The sequence below is a fragment of the Urocitellus parryii genome, chromosome 1, assembly GCF_045843805.1.
Source record: "Urocitellus parryii isolate mUroPar1 chromosome 1, mUroPar1.hap1, whole genome shotgun sequence".
Lineage (NCBI taxonomy): Eukaryota > Metazoa > Chordata > Mammalia > Rodentia > Sciuridae > Urocitellus > Urocitellus parryii.
Genome location: NC_135531.1, coordinates 251,834,603 through 251,854,921, shown reverse-complemented (window position 1 = coordinate 251,854,921; position 20,319 = coordinate 251,834,603). Strand labels below are relative to the sequence as shown.

At 33.7% G+C, this 20,319-nt stretch overlaps 1 protein-coding gene across 1 annotated transcript in view; it reads left to right on the top strand.

Annotated features, from left to right (window-relative positions):
• Ica1l (islet cell autoantigen 1 like) overlaps positions 1–20,319 on the top strand; it is a 61,954-nt gene that overhangs the window by 12,629 nt on the left and 29,006 nt on the right. Inside the window, exons 2-6 of the mRNA XM_026405350.1 lie at positions 7,430–7,598; positions 10,775–10,847; positions 15,445–15,568; positions 17,125–17,323; positions 19,220–19,345. Of these exons, the coding sequence (XP_026261135.1) occupies positions 7,437–7,598; positions 10,775–10,847; positions 15,445–15,568; positions 17,125–17,323; positions 19,220–19,345 (684 nt within the window). The 5' untranslated portion in view covers positions 7,430–7,436. The remainder of the gene's footprint in view (positions 1–7,429; positions 7,599–10,774; positions 10,848–15,444; positions 15,569–17,124; positions 17,324–19,219; positions 19,346–20,319) is intronic.

The following is a 20,319-nucleotide window of genomic DNA, read 5'->3' as shown; positions in this document are numbered from 1 at the left end:
AACAAAATCAGGTTGAGATGATATTGGGTTGTTACTGGGTAGTGATAATGTTAGTTTTTGTCAGGATATCTAATAAAGTATATATGGCAAAAAAAGTGAAAAAAGCAAAGAAAAACAATAACAAAAATAAAATCAGATGATAAAATAAGCTTAATTCTAGTCATATTAAATGTAAATTGATTCATTTTATCTAAGAAAACAGATACATAAATGTTAAAATGCACGTAAAATAAAACCATAGTACAAAAGTTGAAAATGAAGGCATGGGAAAATAGATACACTATCTTTCCTTTGAATACATTTACAGGATATCAATAAGAGAAAAAATAGAAAATAAGATTAAATAGTAATAAAGAGGGATACTCATGATAGAGGAAAAATTTATTAAAAAGATAACTCTGAGGGGCTGGGGTTGTGACTCAGTGGTAGAGTGCTCACCTAGCACACGTGAAGCACTGGGTTCAAACCTTAGCACCACAGAAAAATGAAATAAAGATATTGTGTCTACCTACAACTAAAAAAAAATTAAGAAAAGATAACCATGAACATGTATGCCCAGAATATAACCTTAAATATATTATGTATATAAGTGTTCATGCACATGCACACACTCACATACAGATACATACATACAAATGTATTGTATGAAAAAAATAGAAAACTCCACAATATATTAAGCTTTAAACATTTCTTCTAGGAACTGATTAGTAGCCATTCACCTCTCATTCCTTCTTTTCTCGCAGAGGCTGCCTCCCAGGATGAATAATCTTATCTAATAGGATATGGGCAGATGATCCAATTACAAACAGACTTCTAGGAAAGGTTCTTCTCTATAATGAGAAGAGATAGGGAGGAAATCTCCCTATTATTTGGGTGACATAATGTGATATCTGGGTACCTGGAATAGTAGCAACCATGTTCTAACCTCAAGGAAAACCATTGGTTTTAACTTCCTTAATGACATTTTTCCATAACTTCATAATTCTTTGATCGATTTAGGTTATTAAAACATCTCAGTCCAGTATTTATGATTTATTCCTGTTCATTCAAAATCAAATGAATTTATTAAAATAATTCTCATTGCAGTTTTTTCCCAGCCTCCCAGTATAATCTAGCCCTGCCTGGAGTTGTTCTATTGTCTTTTTTTTAAAAATATTTTTTTAGTTGTCAATGGACCTTTATTTTTTTTTTTTATATGTAGTGCTGAGAATCAAACCCAGGGCCTCACACATGCTAGGCAAGTACTCTACCACTGACCCACAACCCCAGCCTGTCTGTTCTTTACACAGGTCCTTTTTCATCTTTCCTTGTTTTCCCCAGTGTTGGAGTAAAGAGGAAGATTGTGTGTAGCCAACCTCCATGATATCACCACACCTTCCCCTCTGGACTTAGTGACTCACTCCTAATAAATAAAATGGAAGTGATAGGTCAGAGATTGGTCTTAGTATCATTCTATTTAAGATTATTCATTTTAGGGAAATTTAAGTGTCATGCTGTGAGTAGCACTATGGACAGATTGCGTGACCAGGAACTAAAGGCTTAACCTAACCAATGAGTGCAGAGACAAGGCTTAGAGGACATATCAAGGAGGTCTAATACATGTATGACATTAATTCCAGGAGAGAGGGTAACCAATTATCAAAGACATAAATAACAGAGCCTTCTGTTTTTAAAAATGGCAGAATGAACACATTTATCCCCTTTCTCACTGAAATGATACTGAAGCAGGCAAATAAAACCAAAACATATCAATTTAGTTGAACAAAATGCAGAAGGAACTTTTAGCACATGAGATTTCAGCATATCTGGAATACAGAAAGCAACTATAAGAGTTCTGACTGAAAAAGCAGAAAAGAGAAAGAGTAAAATACACATAAAGTGAACTGCTACAGATCAGGCAGCTAGTCTCCCTGGCAGATCTATCAGATGCCAATAGGAGAGCTAATTAAATATTCAATCAATTAATCAATTTTCTCACATACCCCTAATACCAAGTGAAAAGAATATAGCAGATGTTTTCCCCTTAAGCAAAAGGAGGAATAGGTTGTTGTGTTAAAAAAAAAAAAAGACTTATCTGAAGAGAAATGGACCACCATCTTTCAAAGCTCCTCCCAGGATGGTCTCTTAGAACAGACTGTCATGCTATAAAAATCCCATGCCATACACAAAGTTCCACTTGTCACTCCCTGGTAGGCTCAGTCTGGAATCATCTCAGTTCAGAGACCAAAAGACATGAATGAAACCTCTAAGTGACTGCAGTAGTCCCCTGATAATCAGTTGTTTAACTTTATCTGTTTAGCATGTTCCACTACCTGTGGCCCAGACGTTCCATCATCATAATAAAATGTTTTTATTTTATGCCATAAATTTGAAGTGATTTGCTTCAGAGAAAATCTAAATAAATCATTATGAAATTTCAAACCTCTGAGGATAAAAAGTAGATACTGAAAAAATTCTAGAGAAATAATACAGATCACTATCAAAGAAACAATAATCAGACTAGCATGAAAATTTCCATCATGAAACCAATGTTAGAAACACAAAGGAAAAAGACCTTCCTCCAGTTCTAAAATAGAAGAGAAGAATAAAGCCATTTTCAGGCATACAAGGACTTATGCATTTTTTCTTCCAGCTACCTTTCCTGAGGAATTTACTTGAGTCTGTCCTTTTGCTAAATAAGGGTGAAAATTAAGAGAGAGTAGTAGCCAGAATAATGGTCCTCCAAAGATGTTCCTGTCCTAGTTTCTGAAATCTGTGAAACTGTCACCTTCTGTGAAAGAGAGACTTTGCCTGTATGATTAAGGATCTTGAGATGGGGACATTCTTCTGGGGATCGTTACAAAGGTCTTAATAAAGGGGAGGCATAAAGGTCAGAGCAAAAGTCCAGCATGATGACAGAATCGGAAAGCTTGGAAGATGCTACAGTGCTATTTTGTCGTCCTGTGCCTGCCTTATTTCACTTACCATAATGTCCTCCAGGTTTGTTCATGTTGTCACAAAAGACAATTTCTTTTTTATGGATGAGCAGTATTCCATATACTACATTTTCCTTATTTATGCACTCATGATAGATTGTTAGCATTTCTTTTCTTTGCAGTGTAGGGAATCATACCCAGGACCTCATGCACGCTGGGCAAATGCTCTCTCTCTGAGCTAAATCACAACTAGCCCGACTATTAGCATTTCTGAAAGTTCTTTGACCATGAATTCTCTTAGGTCTTTATCTCTTTATTAAAAGACAAAATAACAAATTTAGACTAAATAGGACATATTTAAGGTATTAGAAACAAGAAATTGTTTGGAATTGTTTGGTATCTGAAAATGTTTTTACTTTGCATTTATTTTTAAATTTTTATTTATTTACTTTAAGAGCAAGGTAATAGGACTTATTAGAGGAATAGAAAGCAGAGCTTCCGAAGAGGGAGGTGTCCCAAGAAAAGGGTACCTTGATTTTATGTATTTTTTTAATATTTATTTTTTAGTTGTAGTTGGACACAATACTTTTATTTCACTTATTTATTTTTATATGGTGCTGAGGATGAATCCTAGGGTCTCGCACGTGTAAGGCAAGTGCTCTACCACTGAGCCACAACCCAGACCCCTTGCTTTTATTTTTAAAGGCTGTTTCAACAGATGTAGAATTATGAGTTAGCAGATGTTTCTTGTTTCTAATACCTTAAATATGTCCTATTTAGTTTAACTTTGTTGTTTTTGTCAAGAACTCATGTTTCGTTTGTAATTTTCTTTCCCTGAGTGTAATATGCCAATTTTTTCTGTTTTCAAGACTGACTTCCTTTGCTGTCTTTGTTTTTTTTTTTTTAATCTTTGGATTTAAACATTTTGTATATGAGGGACCTATTTGTAATTTTCTTGTATTACCTTGCATGGGGTTTGCATAGCTCATTGCATCTCTAAGTTAAAGTCATTCATATATTTTGGGATGTTTTATTTCCTTGAATGTTTTCCTGCCCTATTCTATCTTTCTCCTTCTGCCTCACCATCTCTCTTTTCTTCAACTTCACTCCTTCTGCTATCTTCCAGTTGTTCCTAAGCCTATCCATTCAATTATTAATTATAGTTATTAAAGTTTTAACTGGAGACCATCACTTACTTTTAATATTTTCTGTTTTTTTGTGTACACATCCTATCTTAAGTTTTTGCATACATTATAATATCTGCTTTTAAATGTTTGGTAATTGCAATATCTGGGAAGTCTTTAGGGCTTTGGGGGTCTGGTTTTTTTCCTTTTTTTTTTTTTCAGTTGTAGGTGGACACAACATATTTATTTATTTATTTTATGTGGTGCTGAGGATCGAACCCAGTGCCTCACAAATGTAAGCACTGTACCACTAAGCAACAGCTCTAGCCCTGCCGTCTGTTTTTATTGACTTCTGTTTTTCCCCTGGCCATGGGATCACATTTTTTGAGGGGGAGGCAGGGCACTAGGGATTGAACCCAGGGTGCTTAACCACTGAGCACATCGCCAGCCATTTTTAATATTTATTTAGATACAGGGTCTGACTGAGTTGCTAAATTCCTCACTAATCTGCTCAGACTGGCTTTGAACTTTTGATCCTCCTGCCTCAGCTTCCCAAATTGCTGGGATTACAGGCGTACCATACCCAGATCACATTTTTCATACTAGTGTGTCCAGTGGTTTTTTATTGGCTTCTTAGCATTTTGAATGATGTGTTTGGCAGAGATTTTGTTTCTCTGAAAAAAAGGCTTTTTTAGAAGGAAGTTAAATTAGCTGAACTCAAGCTCTCAAACTCTGTCTCCTCTGCAGTTAGAGCAGCTAAAATTACCACTTAACTATTTCATCTTTCAGCTGCTGGCTTTTTGTCAGGACTCCTGGTATCTCTCCCACCACTTACTGATTTAGTGATCGGCAAAAATCTAGGAAGACTTTGTATACAGATTTTTGGGGATCACTTCCTCATTGTCTTCATTCTCTTCTCCAGGATAAAACTCTTAAACTTAGGTAGTTCTGCCAGCCTTAAATTCTATTATCTGATATCTTAACTCAGTAGGACTTTGATTTCTGCCTAACCCACCCCTAGTGGCAAGCAGATTTAACAGTGGTCTTAGTTAAAAACCCACAAATATACAATTATCAGCTTCTGCAGATTTACTCTCCCAGCCACTCTCCTGTCCTTGCCAGGAATTTCGTACTCTTAGGAAGCACCATAGCTTTCAGATAAAAAAGGAGGAGTCAAGTTTATTATTCTCAAACTTCCAATCAGACAAAGTACTTACTTGTTCTCACTCAAAAAGGAGATGAGAGAATGGAGAGGACAGGAATATATTGTTTAAACTACATCAACATGGATTTAAAAAAAATTTTTTTTTAGTTGTTGATGAACCTTTGTTTATTTATATGTGGTACTAAGAATCGAAATCAGTGCCTCACGCATGCTAGGCAAGCACTCCACCACTGAGCCACAACTCCAGCCCACTCCCTAGCATTTTGTCTTCCTAACTGATTGGACTTAAGCCTACAGTCAGCTTAGTAGAAGAGATCAGCAGTTTGTCATACAATTGGGCTGATCCTCATGCCAATAGTTTATAAAATCTGGAGAGGAAACTGAAAGCAGAAAGAAACTGGATGAGAGACGAAAAAATGCAAGTTTCCCTTAAGACGCTATATCAGAACAGTATAATACTTATATCAACCCCAAGCCTCCTATGTACCCAAGATTGAATTCTTTCTCTTTTCTCAGATTATGTCCAGCCAAGTTATCTAGAATAACATATAAGGATCAGCAATTAAATGGTTACCAATCTATATTGCCCAGGAACCTAGCAGGACAGCCAAAGGAGAATACCTGGAGGTGTGTGGAAAAGCTGCCACCTGTGGACTTACAGATCATTTTTGTGCTGTTTTATGCGTTTAACTTAAATCTAGTTTGTCTGATATTAATATGGTTAGTTTAATTTTCTTTGTATTTATTTGGTATATCTTAATCTACATCTATTTTTATTCCTTCTCTATCATTTAATTTTAGGTGGATCTCAAATAGCATATGATAGGATTTTTTTAAATTTTAGACTATGTATTTAAAGGGAAATTTGCAGTCATCATTTTAAATAATATTATTTGTATTTCCAGCCCCCTGATTTATACTGTTTATTATGTTTCCTTACTCCTGTTTTTTCTACTTTGGCTTTTGCTTTTTGCTGAAGTTTTTCTTGCTCTTTTGTTTTGCCCCCTAGTAATTTAAAAATTAGACATCCTATTTTTATTTAAGTATTAAGTATTTCAAAATGAAAAAGAAAATTAAACGCTACTTCTTTACCCACACACGGAATACAATAGATCTGTTGATACTCCTGGAAGTGATGAATGAGTCACAAATCTCCCTTTTGTTTCTATTCCCACAGTTTATTGGAATAAATAGGCTTTAGAGTCAAACTGTTATTAGTCCTTTTTTACATTTTCTTAAGAAAATTTTTCACAATTGCATTTCCTTATATGTATAATCATGCTATGTTAAGAATAACTACTTAGGCATCTGATTTTTATGTTGATGGTTTGTGATATCCATTTCTGTTTCTTTTATAACATACCACCTCTCTATATCTAAGGCTTTTATTTTTGTTGGCTTACAGGACATTAGAGTATTTCTTGGAGTGATCTTTTAGGCAGGGTATATCTGAGAATATGTATTAAACTGTAGTTATAACAGTAGTTAAAACTACAGAAAGTTTCACTGAGGAAATAATAGTAATAAATAAATGCATGTGCACAAGTTTCTTCATTTTGCAGTATTATTAGAAAAGCAAAATTTAGATGCTAATAAGTTTCTACTAATAAAGATTAGTGAAATGAATATAATTATTTCTAGAATTATTATAAAATCATAAGTTTTATCCCTTATAAGTTGTTTCCCAACCAAAATCAATGTGTCACTAATCTTTTTGCCTGTTCTTTTTTCAAGCTGTAATTATAACCAAATGAAACCATACAAAGAAAGTAATTACCATATTTGTGAGCATTATATTCTATTTAATAATCTTTTTCAGTTTGTCAATTAGATTAAATTGACTAAATAGTTTATTGAGAAGTTTTTTAAAAAAAATTTGGTTTTGTTGGATGCAGTGGTGTATGCCTGTAATCTGAGCGGCTCAGGAGGCTGAGGCAGGAGGATCAAGTTTGAGCAGCTTAGCAAGAGCTTGTCTCTAAATAAAAAATAAAAAGGTCTGGGGATATGGCTCAGTGGTTAAGTGCCTCTAAATTCAATCCCCAGTACCAAACAAACAAACAAAATTTGGAATGAGGTTATAGCTCAGTTGGTAGAGCGCTCACCCAGCATGTGTGAGGTACTGAGTTAGATTCTTAGCACTACATAAACATAATAAAAAGGTGTTGTGTCCATCCACTATAAAAATATTTTTTAAAAACCCACTAATTTTAGTCTATTTATTTTAGTTACTCCATGGATTCTTTTGGACAACCCAGATCAGAAGATACCCAGTCGGTAGTCAGCAGAATGCAAAAAAAATACTGGAAAACCAAACAGGTCTTCATTAAAGCAACAGGAAAAAAGGAAGATGAGCATGTGGTGGCATCTGATGCTGAACTGGATGCTAAACTTGAGGTAAATTTAACTGGTTATTTTTTGGGACTAGAAAGAGGTCTGTGACAAACTTTTATACCAAAGAGCGTAAGAGGATAAAGGCAAATTTTGTCATAGAGCATTTATTTGTAGTCAACTGTCAATCAGAGCTTCTGAATAAGAGGTCACAATCTTCACAATTGAAGAATTTTTGTAGAACAGATAAATTAGATAAATCATGAATTAGGTGGGGCTGGGGTTGTGACTCAGTGGTAGAGCATTCACCTAGCACATGCAAGGCCCTGGGTTCGATCCACAGCATCACGTATAAATAAATTAAATAAAGGTAATGTGTCCAACTACAACTAAAAAATAAAATATTTTAAAAAATCATGAATTAGGTAATTTCTCTGAAACCCATATTATAGTTTTTAAGCCAAATATTAATGAATTAAATTCCCAACTGGTAATTATGTATATATAATATATAACATATTTTATATACTATAGTAATATTTTGTAGTACTTTGATGTGAAGTCTATACCTCACTGAAATAAATTAATTAAAATCAAATAGTGAATTAAGATAAAGAGTTTTTCTATTAAGAAATAAAGTTATTGAAGTAGTTCATAATAGTTTTTTTAGCTTAGTTTTTCATTTAAAATAAAAGGAATAATTGCACTAAACCAACTTTAAACCTGTGAATATTTTATACTTTTAAATAATTAAGCTATAAAAGAGCCTCAAGTAAATTAACAAATAATTCTGGATTTGTAAGTTTAGATTTACTAATTTCATGTGCATATACTAATTTAAGATAACTCTTAAAAATATTTACAAGCAGGTGTTGTTATGAATCTAACCATTATGTTGGGATCCTTAAAAATATAGGTATAATTAAATAGACCTTGTTCTACTAAGTATTTTAATTCTGTAAATAAATAAAGAATTGCCATAACAAATATGGAAAGAGATGATGAACAAGCTGTTACTATTTGTGTTAAAAAGTATTCCTCTTACTATTCAGTAAGAAATGTGGAAAAATGAAGGGATTTTATTATACTGTAGTATACAGTAGTGTATGTTTTAACACTAAGGGAAATCGTCACTTTTTCCACATAGTACTCCCACAGGAGTAGATATTTTTTTGTTGTTTTACATTCCTAGGAAATTTGTGGATGACATATAATTATTGAAAATTTATCCATTAGACAGATATTTGGACTCAATCAAGAACTTTCTTCCACATTTACACTATCTTTTAAAGAACAAAGAAATATTTTCATTGTAAAAATAAAAAGCAATAGTACATAAAACTTTTAAAGAACTCTGTGGGAAAAACTAACCCAAATCACTTCATTCTAGGAGAACTATCTTTTTGGTATTCTTTTCTAATCTTTTTCCATATGCATTTAAAACATCTTTAAATTGCCAAGACCTGCTTCAAAATTCAATTCACACATATCTGAACTTACATGAAAAATTGATGATATTTTCCATGCAAGATTTTCATGCTTATTATTAATATTCCCTGGGTTTGATCAGGTATCTAAATTATGGCTAAATTGGGGCAGAGATAGGATATGCAGGCCATTTAATGATATTGGGAGCTTATTTGGTAATCAAAAGACTAGGGCTTGATATTACAACACAGAGCCAAGGTCTTTTGGATAAACTATCATAATAAACAAAAAATTCTTCACTGTAAGAAGATTTTGTGAGGAGGAGATTGTACTCTGAAATCCATGTTGGCTTATTTACCTGGGAAACCTAAATTTATAGAGATATGTGAATAGTTACATCATGTGTATAATGTATTTTCAGCTCAAATTTTCACGATTAACTTTTAAAAAAATTTTTTTTTTACTTGTTGATAGATCTTTTTTTATTTATATGCAGTGCTGAGAGTCGAACACAGTGCCTCACACAAGCCAGGCAAATGTACTACCACTGAGCCACAGCCCCAGCCCATCACATGATTAACTTTCAAATGAAAAGTCTACTAGATATTTTATTTCTTTTTGTTAGCAGCGACAGTGGTAATGAAAGAATTTATAATATATATATTTTTAAGTATTTATTTTTTAGTCGTAGTTGTACACAATACCTTTATTTTATTTATTTTTATGTGTTGCTAAGGATGGAACCCAGGGCCTCCTACGAGCTAGGCGAGTGCTCTACTGCTGAGCCACAGCCCCAGCCTGAAAGAATTAATATCCACAGAAAATTTCAAACAAAAATAATCCAAAATCAATTTATATTTGATGTTGTAAAATATTATTTTAAATTTTAAATTTAATTTTTATCTGATACATAAAAACAAAAATTATACATACTAACAGGGTACCATGTAATGCTGGATACATGTATATAACTCATAATGTTTAAATCAGGATGAACATATTTATTTTCTCAAACATTTATCATTTCTTTATGGTGAAAACTTACAAAATCCTTTCTTTTTTTAAAAAATTTTCTTGTAGTTGTAGACGGACAGAATGCCTTTATTTTATTTGTTTATTTTTATGTGGTGCTGAGAATCGAACCCAGTGCCTCACACATGCTAGGCAAGCGCTCTGCCACTGAGCTACAGCCCCAGCCCACAAAATCCTTTCATATAGCTCTCTGAAATGTATAGTACATTATTGTTATCCTAACCATAACAGTACACCTGAGCTTGTAATATGTTATTTTTTAAAATATTTTTTAGATGTTGATGAACCTTTATTTTATTCATTTATTTATATGTGATGCTGAGAATTAAACCTAGTGCCTCACACATGCTAAGAAAGCACTCTGCCACTGAGCCACAACCCCAGCCCATGTGTTATTTTTATAGTAAGTTTAATGCACTGTTTTGTTTATACCAATGTTAGGAAAAAGCCAAATTCGGAGTTAACACATTCTTAGGTTATACTCTTTTCATCTGTGGTTGGCAGTATTTGGTGCAGTTTATTTGTATTGGATACATCTTGTTTGGTGTTTAGATAGCTGCAGCTGAGAGGAGGATAAATTACACAGATTTAGCCCATGTATTTATCATCATTTTTTCTAAATCCAATGGGTGAAATCCAAATGTGCTTTTTTTATAAAAAGTAAAACCAAAGCTAAAATATGTCACAGCCATGGAAAATAGACATAATATTTATAAAATAGAAATAATATTCCACTTTTGAAGTTCTTATAAATTATATCTGTTTATGGTTTGTATTTCAAGGTTTTTCACTCCATTCAAGAGACGTGCACTGAACTTCTGAAGATAGTTGAGAAATATCAGCTAAGACTCAATGGTATGACATCATGGGTACCTGATAATTCCCATTGAAAATTAATATTAGTTTGCATTTTTTTTACATTCTTTGTTGGTGCATTATAGTTGCACATAATGGTGGGATTTGTTGTTACATATTTGTACACGCACACAATATAATGATATAATTTGCCCAATATCACTCCCCTAGTTTGTATTATTGAAAACAAGTCATTTAATGGAAAAATAGTGGCTTATTGAACTATTTTGTGAGCAGTTTTTTAAAAATATTTTTTAGTTTTTGATGGACCTTTATTTTATTTATTTGTATGTGGTGCTGAAAATCAAACCCAGTGCCTCATGCATGCTAGGCAAGCATGCTACCACCGAGCCACCACCCCAGCCCCTGTGAGCAGTTTTTAATGGCAAAATACAAACATTTATAGTGACCTATTCTCAAAATCCTTAGTATTCATATTCTCTAGTTCATCAAATCCTTTGACACAGATTCAAAAGTGATGTTCATTTTTCTTTCTTTTCTTTTTTAAAGTTCTAGGTATTGAACCTAGGGCCTCACACATACTAGGCATGTACTTTTTAAAATTAATTTTGTTTAGTTGTAGATGGACACAGTACCTTTATTTTATGTGTTTATATTTATGTGGTGCTGAGGATCGAACTGAATGTCTCACCCATGTGGGTGAGTGCTCTTCCACTGAGTCACAACCCCAGTGCGGAGGCATGTACTCTTACCTCTGAACTATATCCCAGCCCTCTTTAAATTTTGAGATTGGTCTCATTCTCTAAATTTCTCAGGCTGGTGTGGAACTTGTGATCCTTTTGCCTCAGTCTTCCAAGTAGTTGACACTACAGGTGTGCATCTTCTCACCCTACTGATATTGTTTTCTTGCCAAGAGTCTTAAGTAGATTTGCTTCCATCACTTAAAAGCTTCTTTCTTGACCCCCACTTACTCTCAGAGTTAGCCCACTTCTGTCCTCCTCATACGGAAAAATTTGGCATAACTGTATGCAGTCTATTCCTTTCTGTTTGCTTAATTTTATACCCACTCTAGTTTTCATCCCTACCACTCCATCAAATTTCTCTTATCAAGGTTATAAAGAGGTAAGCCAAATGACCAGTCCTTACTAGGCTTATCATATCATCTAACACAGTTTATTATCTGCTGCTTGATACTCTCTTCATCTGCTTCTAGGCACCACGCTTCCCTGGTTTTCCTCTTAATTGTTTTTTTCTTCTCATTCTGCTTTTGCTGGATTCTTTTTTCCCCTTGACCTCATTGGGTTGGAACTGAGTCTTGGATTTTTTTTTCCTGCTTAAATACAGTGGCCTACTGGATATGGCTACCCCTATGATCCTGGTTACCTCTCTGATCACATTTCCTAAAACCTGTCTTTTTGAACTTATATTGATCTCTTTCACAGCAGGCATGTCTTCACGGTGGGCTCCGTAACTTCCCTTAGGTATGACCAAATGTCATCTTTATATTGAGGAATTCCCCAAACCCCATATCTAAAATACAGTACCCCTTCTCCTTCATAGCTCCCTGTTATTTAACATTCTATATTTTATCTGCTGTTTTTCTTCTCACCACTAGAATATGCTCTCCTTAAGAACAGGACTTTGTCTATTTTATTTTTATGTCCCTGAAGCCTATAAACAATATCTAGAATCTACTCAGTATTCAATAAATATTTGCTCAGTGAATGAATGATTTCTCATGAAGCTATGTAAGTTAATCTTACTACTTTATATTCAAAGCTCACATACCATCCCATTAAATAAAGAAATCCAGGGCTGGGGATGTGACTCACTGGTAGAACACTTGCCTTGCAGGCATAGGACCTGGGTTCAATCACCAACAACTCAGAAAAGAACAGAAATTCAGTAAGGCATAGTTACTCAAGTATTTTATGAGTATCTGCTATGTGTAAGGCTATGTGCTTTTCCCAAGGAAATAGTTGGGAGAAACAACTTTTGTAAAAAATAAGAGATGATACAAATAGTATATAATTGAGTTCAGTATAGAAATAAAGACATGACTCTGAATTCCTATAAGTGAAAAATAACTGGAATAGAGCAATGCAACTCTATAAATGGGAATTGAGGTAAAACTTCAAGGGTTTATAGAACTGAATATATGGAGAAAAGATTTGGCATCTAGGGAATGAGCTTAAGAAATGAGAAGAGCATGCATGGACAGAAGAGTTTCTAACTGAGAATAATAGGGGAATAAAGGAGCAAATGAAGTTTGGGGTCAGATTATTGGGATAGTATGTTTTACCAAGCAATTAAAAGCTGTTACAGTCATTGGACCAAAGAAGTCTTGTGATAGAAGTGATGACAAGAAATATTGGCAAGTTTGTTTGTCTTAAATTTTGTCCTGAAATCACTAGATCTTTTAGCACTCTGATAGAACATTTCAGAATAAGGAAGAGATTACACATATGTAGATTTCATTATGTACTTCTCTTTGAAATTGTATATAAATATGTGTTTTCTTGAAGACTCTTGTATTAATACATCTTCTGTTAGGATTAACATCAGACAAATATGGGAATTACATCAGGCACAAACAGTAAATTAGTACAGTGCTATAAATCTCTCTCTTTTTTGGTGCTGGGGATGGAATCTCTAGGAATTCATGATGAATGCTCAGAATGTTCTCCATTGCTGAGCTACACCCCAACCTCCAGTGTTATAAATCTTTATGGAAATCACTTGACTAGGGGAAGAACATATCAGGGTGGGATCTCAGTAGATGTTGCAGGCAGGTCCCAACACACTCGCAGCACACATTCAGCCATATTCCCTGCTTTTTTGCATTGATAAAGATAAGACTCAGTGATGCTTATATTCACTTGATACTTTATAATGAAGTATACTAGTTTCTCAGAGATCTTTCTGAATCATCATATAAAAATGAGTATTTTTTCTAGTAGTTTTCACTGAGGTACATTTATAAACTTCTGACTCAAAGGAAATGTACATCTCTCAATTAATCAGAATATTAAATTAACATGACTCCCCCAGTTCCAATCCACTCTGGATCAGGTGAGTTGTTCATAATATGATAAATGGTTTTATTAAAGAGGATACCAGAGAATGTACAGTCACCCACCATGACACTACCATGTTCTAGAGTCACTTGTAAATATCACAGAGAGAAGCAGCAGGATTGGGGAATCTGTAGATGAGAAGGGCTGATTCTATTGCTGGCTCAGAGGAACATGGGAACATACCTAAAATTTTAAACTTCAGTTTTTCTGCAGTGCACTAAGGTGAGAATAGGTATGACATTTGGTTTTGTTTTGTTCAATTGCACATTTTATAACTTTTCCCACTTATCTATCTTATTGTGGTTAGAGTGTCACTTTATACAATATAATTGTTTCTAAAACTATAGTGAGGGACAACTTTTTTTTGTTTTGTGGTTTACTTCTAATCTGACATTTTTGTAAGATAAAATAAAAGTGGAATTTTAGAAAATGAGATTTAAAAAGACATGTAAACTCAAGTTCAGTTTCTCCCCCTCCTCTTTTTTTTAATGTGGATTTGGCACTGAACTTTGGGGCTTGAGCATGCTAAGCATACATTCCACCACTGAGCTGTACCCTAGCCCCCTACTTTTTTATTATTAGATTTGACAGCTAATGACATAGAATGAATTGGACATAACTTTCCTATGTTCATATGGGAATACACAACCCGTGTAACTCCACATCATATACAACCACAATAGGAAATTATACTCCACGTATGTATAATATGTCAAAATACACTCTACTGTTATGTATATCTAAAAAGAACAAATAAAAAATAAAAACAAAAAGATCTGACAGTGATAAAATACTCATTCAATTAGCAAAAGTTTCTACACAATTACTCTGGTAACCAACAATTATTGACAGGTGCTAGCCTGAAACTTTTAGGGTTTCTGCAGCAGAACTGTGGACATTTATGGGTCTGAGATACTAAGGATGAGAATCACTAATAAATCAACAACTATATAAATAGGAAAAATACTTTGTAAAAGGCAATGAGTCTAAAATTTCTGCACATTTGAAAATGTAATTTTCTTCCTTTTTTTTTTTTGTTTTGTTTTTTTCAATAAAGGTCAGTTTTCCCAAAGCAAGGTCTATGAATTCACTGCATCAAAACCATCTAGAATGCTTGTAAAATGTGTATCTCCAGAAATATAAAATCAGACTTTCTTGAAATGAAGCCCAGGAATTTGCATTTTTACAATAAGTCTTTTCTTATTCCTTCCTAAGTAATTCTTATATTCCCCAAGTAATTCTTTTTTTTTCCTTTTCTTTTTTTTTTATTGTTGGTGGTTCAAAACATTACATAGTTCTTAATATATCATATTTCACAGTTTGATTCAAGTGGGTTATGAACTCCCAATTTTACCCCGTATACAGATTACTGTATCACATCAGTTACACTTCCATTGATTTACATATTGCCATTCTAGTGTCTGATGTATTCTGCTGTCTATCCTATCCCAAGTAATTCTTAATATCAGAATTATTGGTGTGAGAATTTTAGTTTTTTGTGTGTATTTTAAACAATTGATGGAATGAGATAATTAACTATACTATATTTTTCCCCCTAGTTATATCAGAGGAAGAAAATGAGCTAGGGCTCTTTTTAAAGTTTCAAGCAGAACGGGATGCTACTCAAGCTGGAAAAATGATGGATGCCACTGGCAAGGCACTCTGTTCTTCTGCCAAGCAAAGGTTTACCCATGGCTTTTCATCATGTTTATATCTATAGTCTATTTTACAATTTCGACATATGTCTTAAGTTTGCATGTTTGGAAAGGAAAGGTCATTCCAATGAAGAGTTAAGGAAAAGAGAAGCATATCGTAGTATACAATTGTTTTGATGCCTAGCTCTTAGTTACTAATTTTGGATTTAAAAGAACTATTCTAAAATTGATGTTCTTCATTGCTTAATTCCTAGAAATAGCCTTTAGGCCTATATTTCTATTTCATAAATGACTTAATGTAACAGTCACAGAATGGCTAACATTTAAAATATGTGTATTTCCACTTTTTCTTTTCACATTCTTGTTTGATAGGCAAGTGCTCTACCACTGAGCTGTCTCACACCCTCTTTCACGTTTTTTTTCTTTTTTTTTTTTTGATACAGAGATTGAACTCAGAGGCACTTAACCACTGAGCCACATCCCCAGCCCTTTTTATATTTTATTTTGAGAAAGGGTCTCACTAAATTGCTTACGGTTTTGCTAAGTTGCTTAGGCTAGATTTGAACCTGCAATCCTCCTGCTTCAGTCTCCTGAGTTACTGGGATTACAGGTGTGTGCCACCATGCCCAGCCCTCTTTCACTTTTTTGATATTATACTATCTTTAAGAACATTAAGACTATTCTTTTAAGTGGAATTCAATTTTTTCTTCTTAATTTTTGTTTTCCATTTATCATTTCATGATATTTTAGCATAAAGCTACCTGCCCCAAAGAATCTCCTGTTAATATAATCTGAATTTTTGTATTTCAGAAGAAAAGTGAAAACAGGCCTTCTTAGGCCTGTAAAGATGATGTCCAGATTAAGTGGCTTTATTTCAAAGCCACCACATCAGTGCAGTAGTCCATCTTGAAGATAGTGAGACAGAGACTCAGTATAGGGCCCTCTAGTGCCATAAAGTCAAAAGCAGAGTGGAGGAGCTGAATTTGCTTTGTTTCTTAAGTACTTTACCTCATCCTCATATGCTAAGAATTCCATACTCATTAATTCTTCTAGCATTTTATCTGATCTTCTGTACCCAGGCTTTTCCTAAACTTGCCAAATAAAAGGCTGTGTATGAATTGGATTGTGTTTTATGAATGCAGGTTCTCTGTTCCCTGAGAACTTTTTTCTAAATGGTAGGGTTACTTGGCAGATTATCTATGCATGAACTAATATCCACAATGTTGTAAAAATTATATATTTCCTTAAGTAAAAAAGGAAGTACAAAATATCATTATTAATTATTCAAAATTGGCTATATTATTCCTATTTGCTTTCTCTATCTCTTTAGCCATCTTGATAATTTCCTATCAGTAAACTAATTTTTAAATTTTTTATTTATATATGACAGCGGAATGCATTACAATTCTTATTACACATATAGAGCACAATTTTTCATATCTCTGGTTGTATACACAGTATATTCACACCAATTCATGTCTTCATACCTGTACTATAAACTAATCTTTATAGCACAATGCTTTTTGATTGATTGGTTTAAACTTTTGATGTGCAACCCTCTGATTCTTACCTCTCTGTCACCAGACTGGCCTTGTGTACTCCTCTGTCTCGTCTTAAGCAAGAAGTAACAACCTTCAGTCAAAGGGCAGTATCAGATACCTTGATGACAATTAATAGGATGGAGCAGGCACGCACAGAATACAGAGGAGCTCTCCTGTGGATGAAAGATGTCTCCCAAGAACTGGACCCAGACACCTTGAAACAAGTGGAAAAGTTCAGAAAAGTATGAAAATATGTCACTTTCCTTTTCTAGTTACATAAAATATGGAACTGATACAGAATGAAGATTATAAAATATGATTATATACTAATACCTGTTTTTTTAAAAATATGCTTTATTATGAATTCTTGGTTGTGGGGAGATTTTGTTTAAAGTATAAAAGGTTGTTATTCTATTTTTACTCTTTGAATGGCATGGTATCCCTACTTCAACAGTCTTTTTTTTTTTTTAATGTGTGTGTGTGCTCTTTTTTTAATATTTATTTCTTAGCTTTAGGTGGACACAATATCTTTATTTTATTTTTATGTGGTGCTGAGGATCGAACCCAGTGTCTCACGGATGCCAGGCGAGTGCACTACCGCTTGAGCCACATCCCCAGCACCCTCATCAGTCTCTTTACTAATCTTTTTTATCCCCCTCATAACCTAATTACACTTTAAATGTTCTTTATCTGGACTTTTGGAACTTGTTTGTAGGAAGAAAACTGTTTATTACTGAGGAAAAAATATCTAATTTAAGTAAAAATTTGTGTAAAATTATTAATTGTAAGAAAAGGGAAGGTTCTTAAATTTTTCATTCTGCCAAAATACAAAGTTTGACCACAAACCTTGTAAGCAACTATCTATGTATGGACAAATGTTTTTGCTAAATAAGCTTATTATAAACCATATCCTCTACATTTACTATGCCTGGACATTAAATTTCATTCATTCATTCATTCATTTCATAGAGAAGCTATAATAAATATTTACTATTGATGGAGCTGTGTACTGTGCCAGCTATTGTAAGCGGTTTGCCTCATTGATTACCCCCAACAGCCTTGTAAAGTAAGTGAACACATGACCTCAAGCCCCAGAAACCTTTTATTCCATCCCTGTTACAATCCTTGACAATTAGAATTCAGTGCAAGGGGGTGGTTGCACAACATTGTGAATGCCCTAAATGCCATTAAATTGTACACTTTAAAATGGTTACTTGTAATGTTATGTGAATTTCATTTCAATTAAAAAAGAAAAACAAGAATGCAATCCAAATTCCTATCTGAACTAAAAAAGCTCTGCATTGTCTGATCCCTGGTTCTTCTATAGCCTCATCCTGTGCTTGCTTCCAGTGCTCCAAGAAGAATATGCTCTACCCTATGCCTTCCTTTTTTGAAAACTTGATAAGCTCTTTGCCCTCTCCCACCCTTGTCCTTGTTTTTCCCTGGTCCTGCAATACTCTTCATTGAGTCTCAGCATAGCCTGCTCATCATCTTTTGTCTCAATTGAAATGTGAGGCATAAACTCACCAAAGTTTGCCCAATTTTATTAAAAGTAGTCACCCATTTTTCAACTTATTTGCTATTTTGCAGCCTGAGATTATATTGTATATTTATTTACTATGTTTTTTCCTGTGCCTTTCTACCCAGAGATGGTAGGAAAGTACCATAATATCCTAGTACCTTGAAGAGTACTTTGCACGTAATAGATATAATTAAAAGTTGAGTGTTCACATTACTCAATCACTCCTGACTCACTCTCTGTATAGGAAATAGGCCTGAATATAAATTTATGAATGGCTCCATGATTCAGAAATATTATTAATGCTTCTCAACATTTTAAATAAGTCCCATTTCCATTTATTCTTCTGCATGTAGACAAATACTGTCCATAATCCTGAACATCTTAGATCTTTCTTTTTATTTGGATTTTTTCTTATTAACTCTATAATTTCCATCTATCATCTCATACTTTCTCAACCTAAAGATATCTACTAGAAAGAATCTTTTACAATTAGAGACTGGGCAGAGGAATTGGTATCCTTTATTACAACTTCATGTGTCTGAAAACATTTATTATGAACTTGTATGCTATATTTATATCTGTATTATAGGTAATAATAGCATTTTTGTGATTACAGGTACAGATCCAAGTGAGAAATAGCAAAAGTTCTTTTGACAAATTAAAGATGGATGTTTGTCAGAAAGTGGATTTACTTGGAGCTAGTCGCTGCAATATGTTATCTCATTCACTCACTACCTACCAGGTACCCACCTCCATGGTCAGCATGCCCTTGCAGTAAAGATGAGTGGTGAGATTCCTTTTTAAAAGTTGTCTAAAGGGTACAAATAAATTATAGTTGATCAGATTCCTTTGAATCTGCTGTAATTGACTCATTGAGGTTACAACAGTCAGAAAATTATAAAGTCCTAAACTGAAAAAGACCTTAGAGATTATCTACTCTTGTAGCTTCACATTATTCTCCTTGGTGTTCTAGGGAGAGAGGGGACCACTACCTGTAAATGGAAATGTTGAGAAGGCTAAATGCAAGACCCCATTAGCTTTGATTCAACTAGAGCTTTTCAATTTCTCACTTTAAATTTCTACATAGACTTTCATATGAAGCAAAGATATTGTGGCTCCAAAAGTTTGAAAGCTTTTCTGTCATTTTATGGATGAGAAAAGTAAAAACTATGAGAATTAAAATAAATAGCAATATTGAATTCAAAAACATAACTTTTCTTTTTTTTTAAGAGAGAAGAGAGAGAGAATTTTTATTATTTATTTTTCAGTTTTCTGTGGAAAAACATAACTTTTCTAATTCTAGGTCATGTGTTTTTTTCATTCTGCCATATTACCATCCTAAATAGCTTTCTCCTCAGAGGTCTTACTTCTGCTTTCATTACCCCAAATCACACATAAATAACACATAATGAATAAGTTAGATATTAATAAGCAGCAGTTGCTGACTTTAATGTATATTTGTAAATAACAAAGTAAAATGAACTGTACTTACATAGGAAAATAATAATAAAACTAAAGGAAATAGGTATTAACTCTATAGGGAATTTACCTAATTCAGTTCAAAACTATGGAATATAGGAATCAAGAAAGATTCATTTGAACTGAGCATGATGGCATACACCTGTGATCCCAGCAGCTTGGGAGGCTGAGATAGGAAGACTGTGAGTTCAAAGCCAACCTCAGCAAAAGTGAGGTGCTAAGCAACTCAATGAGACC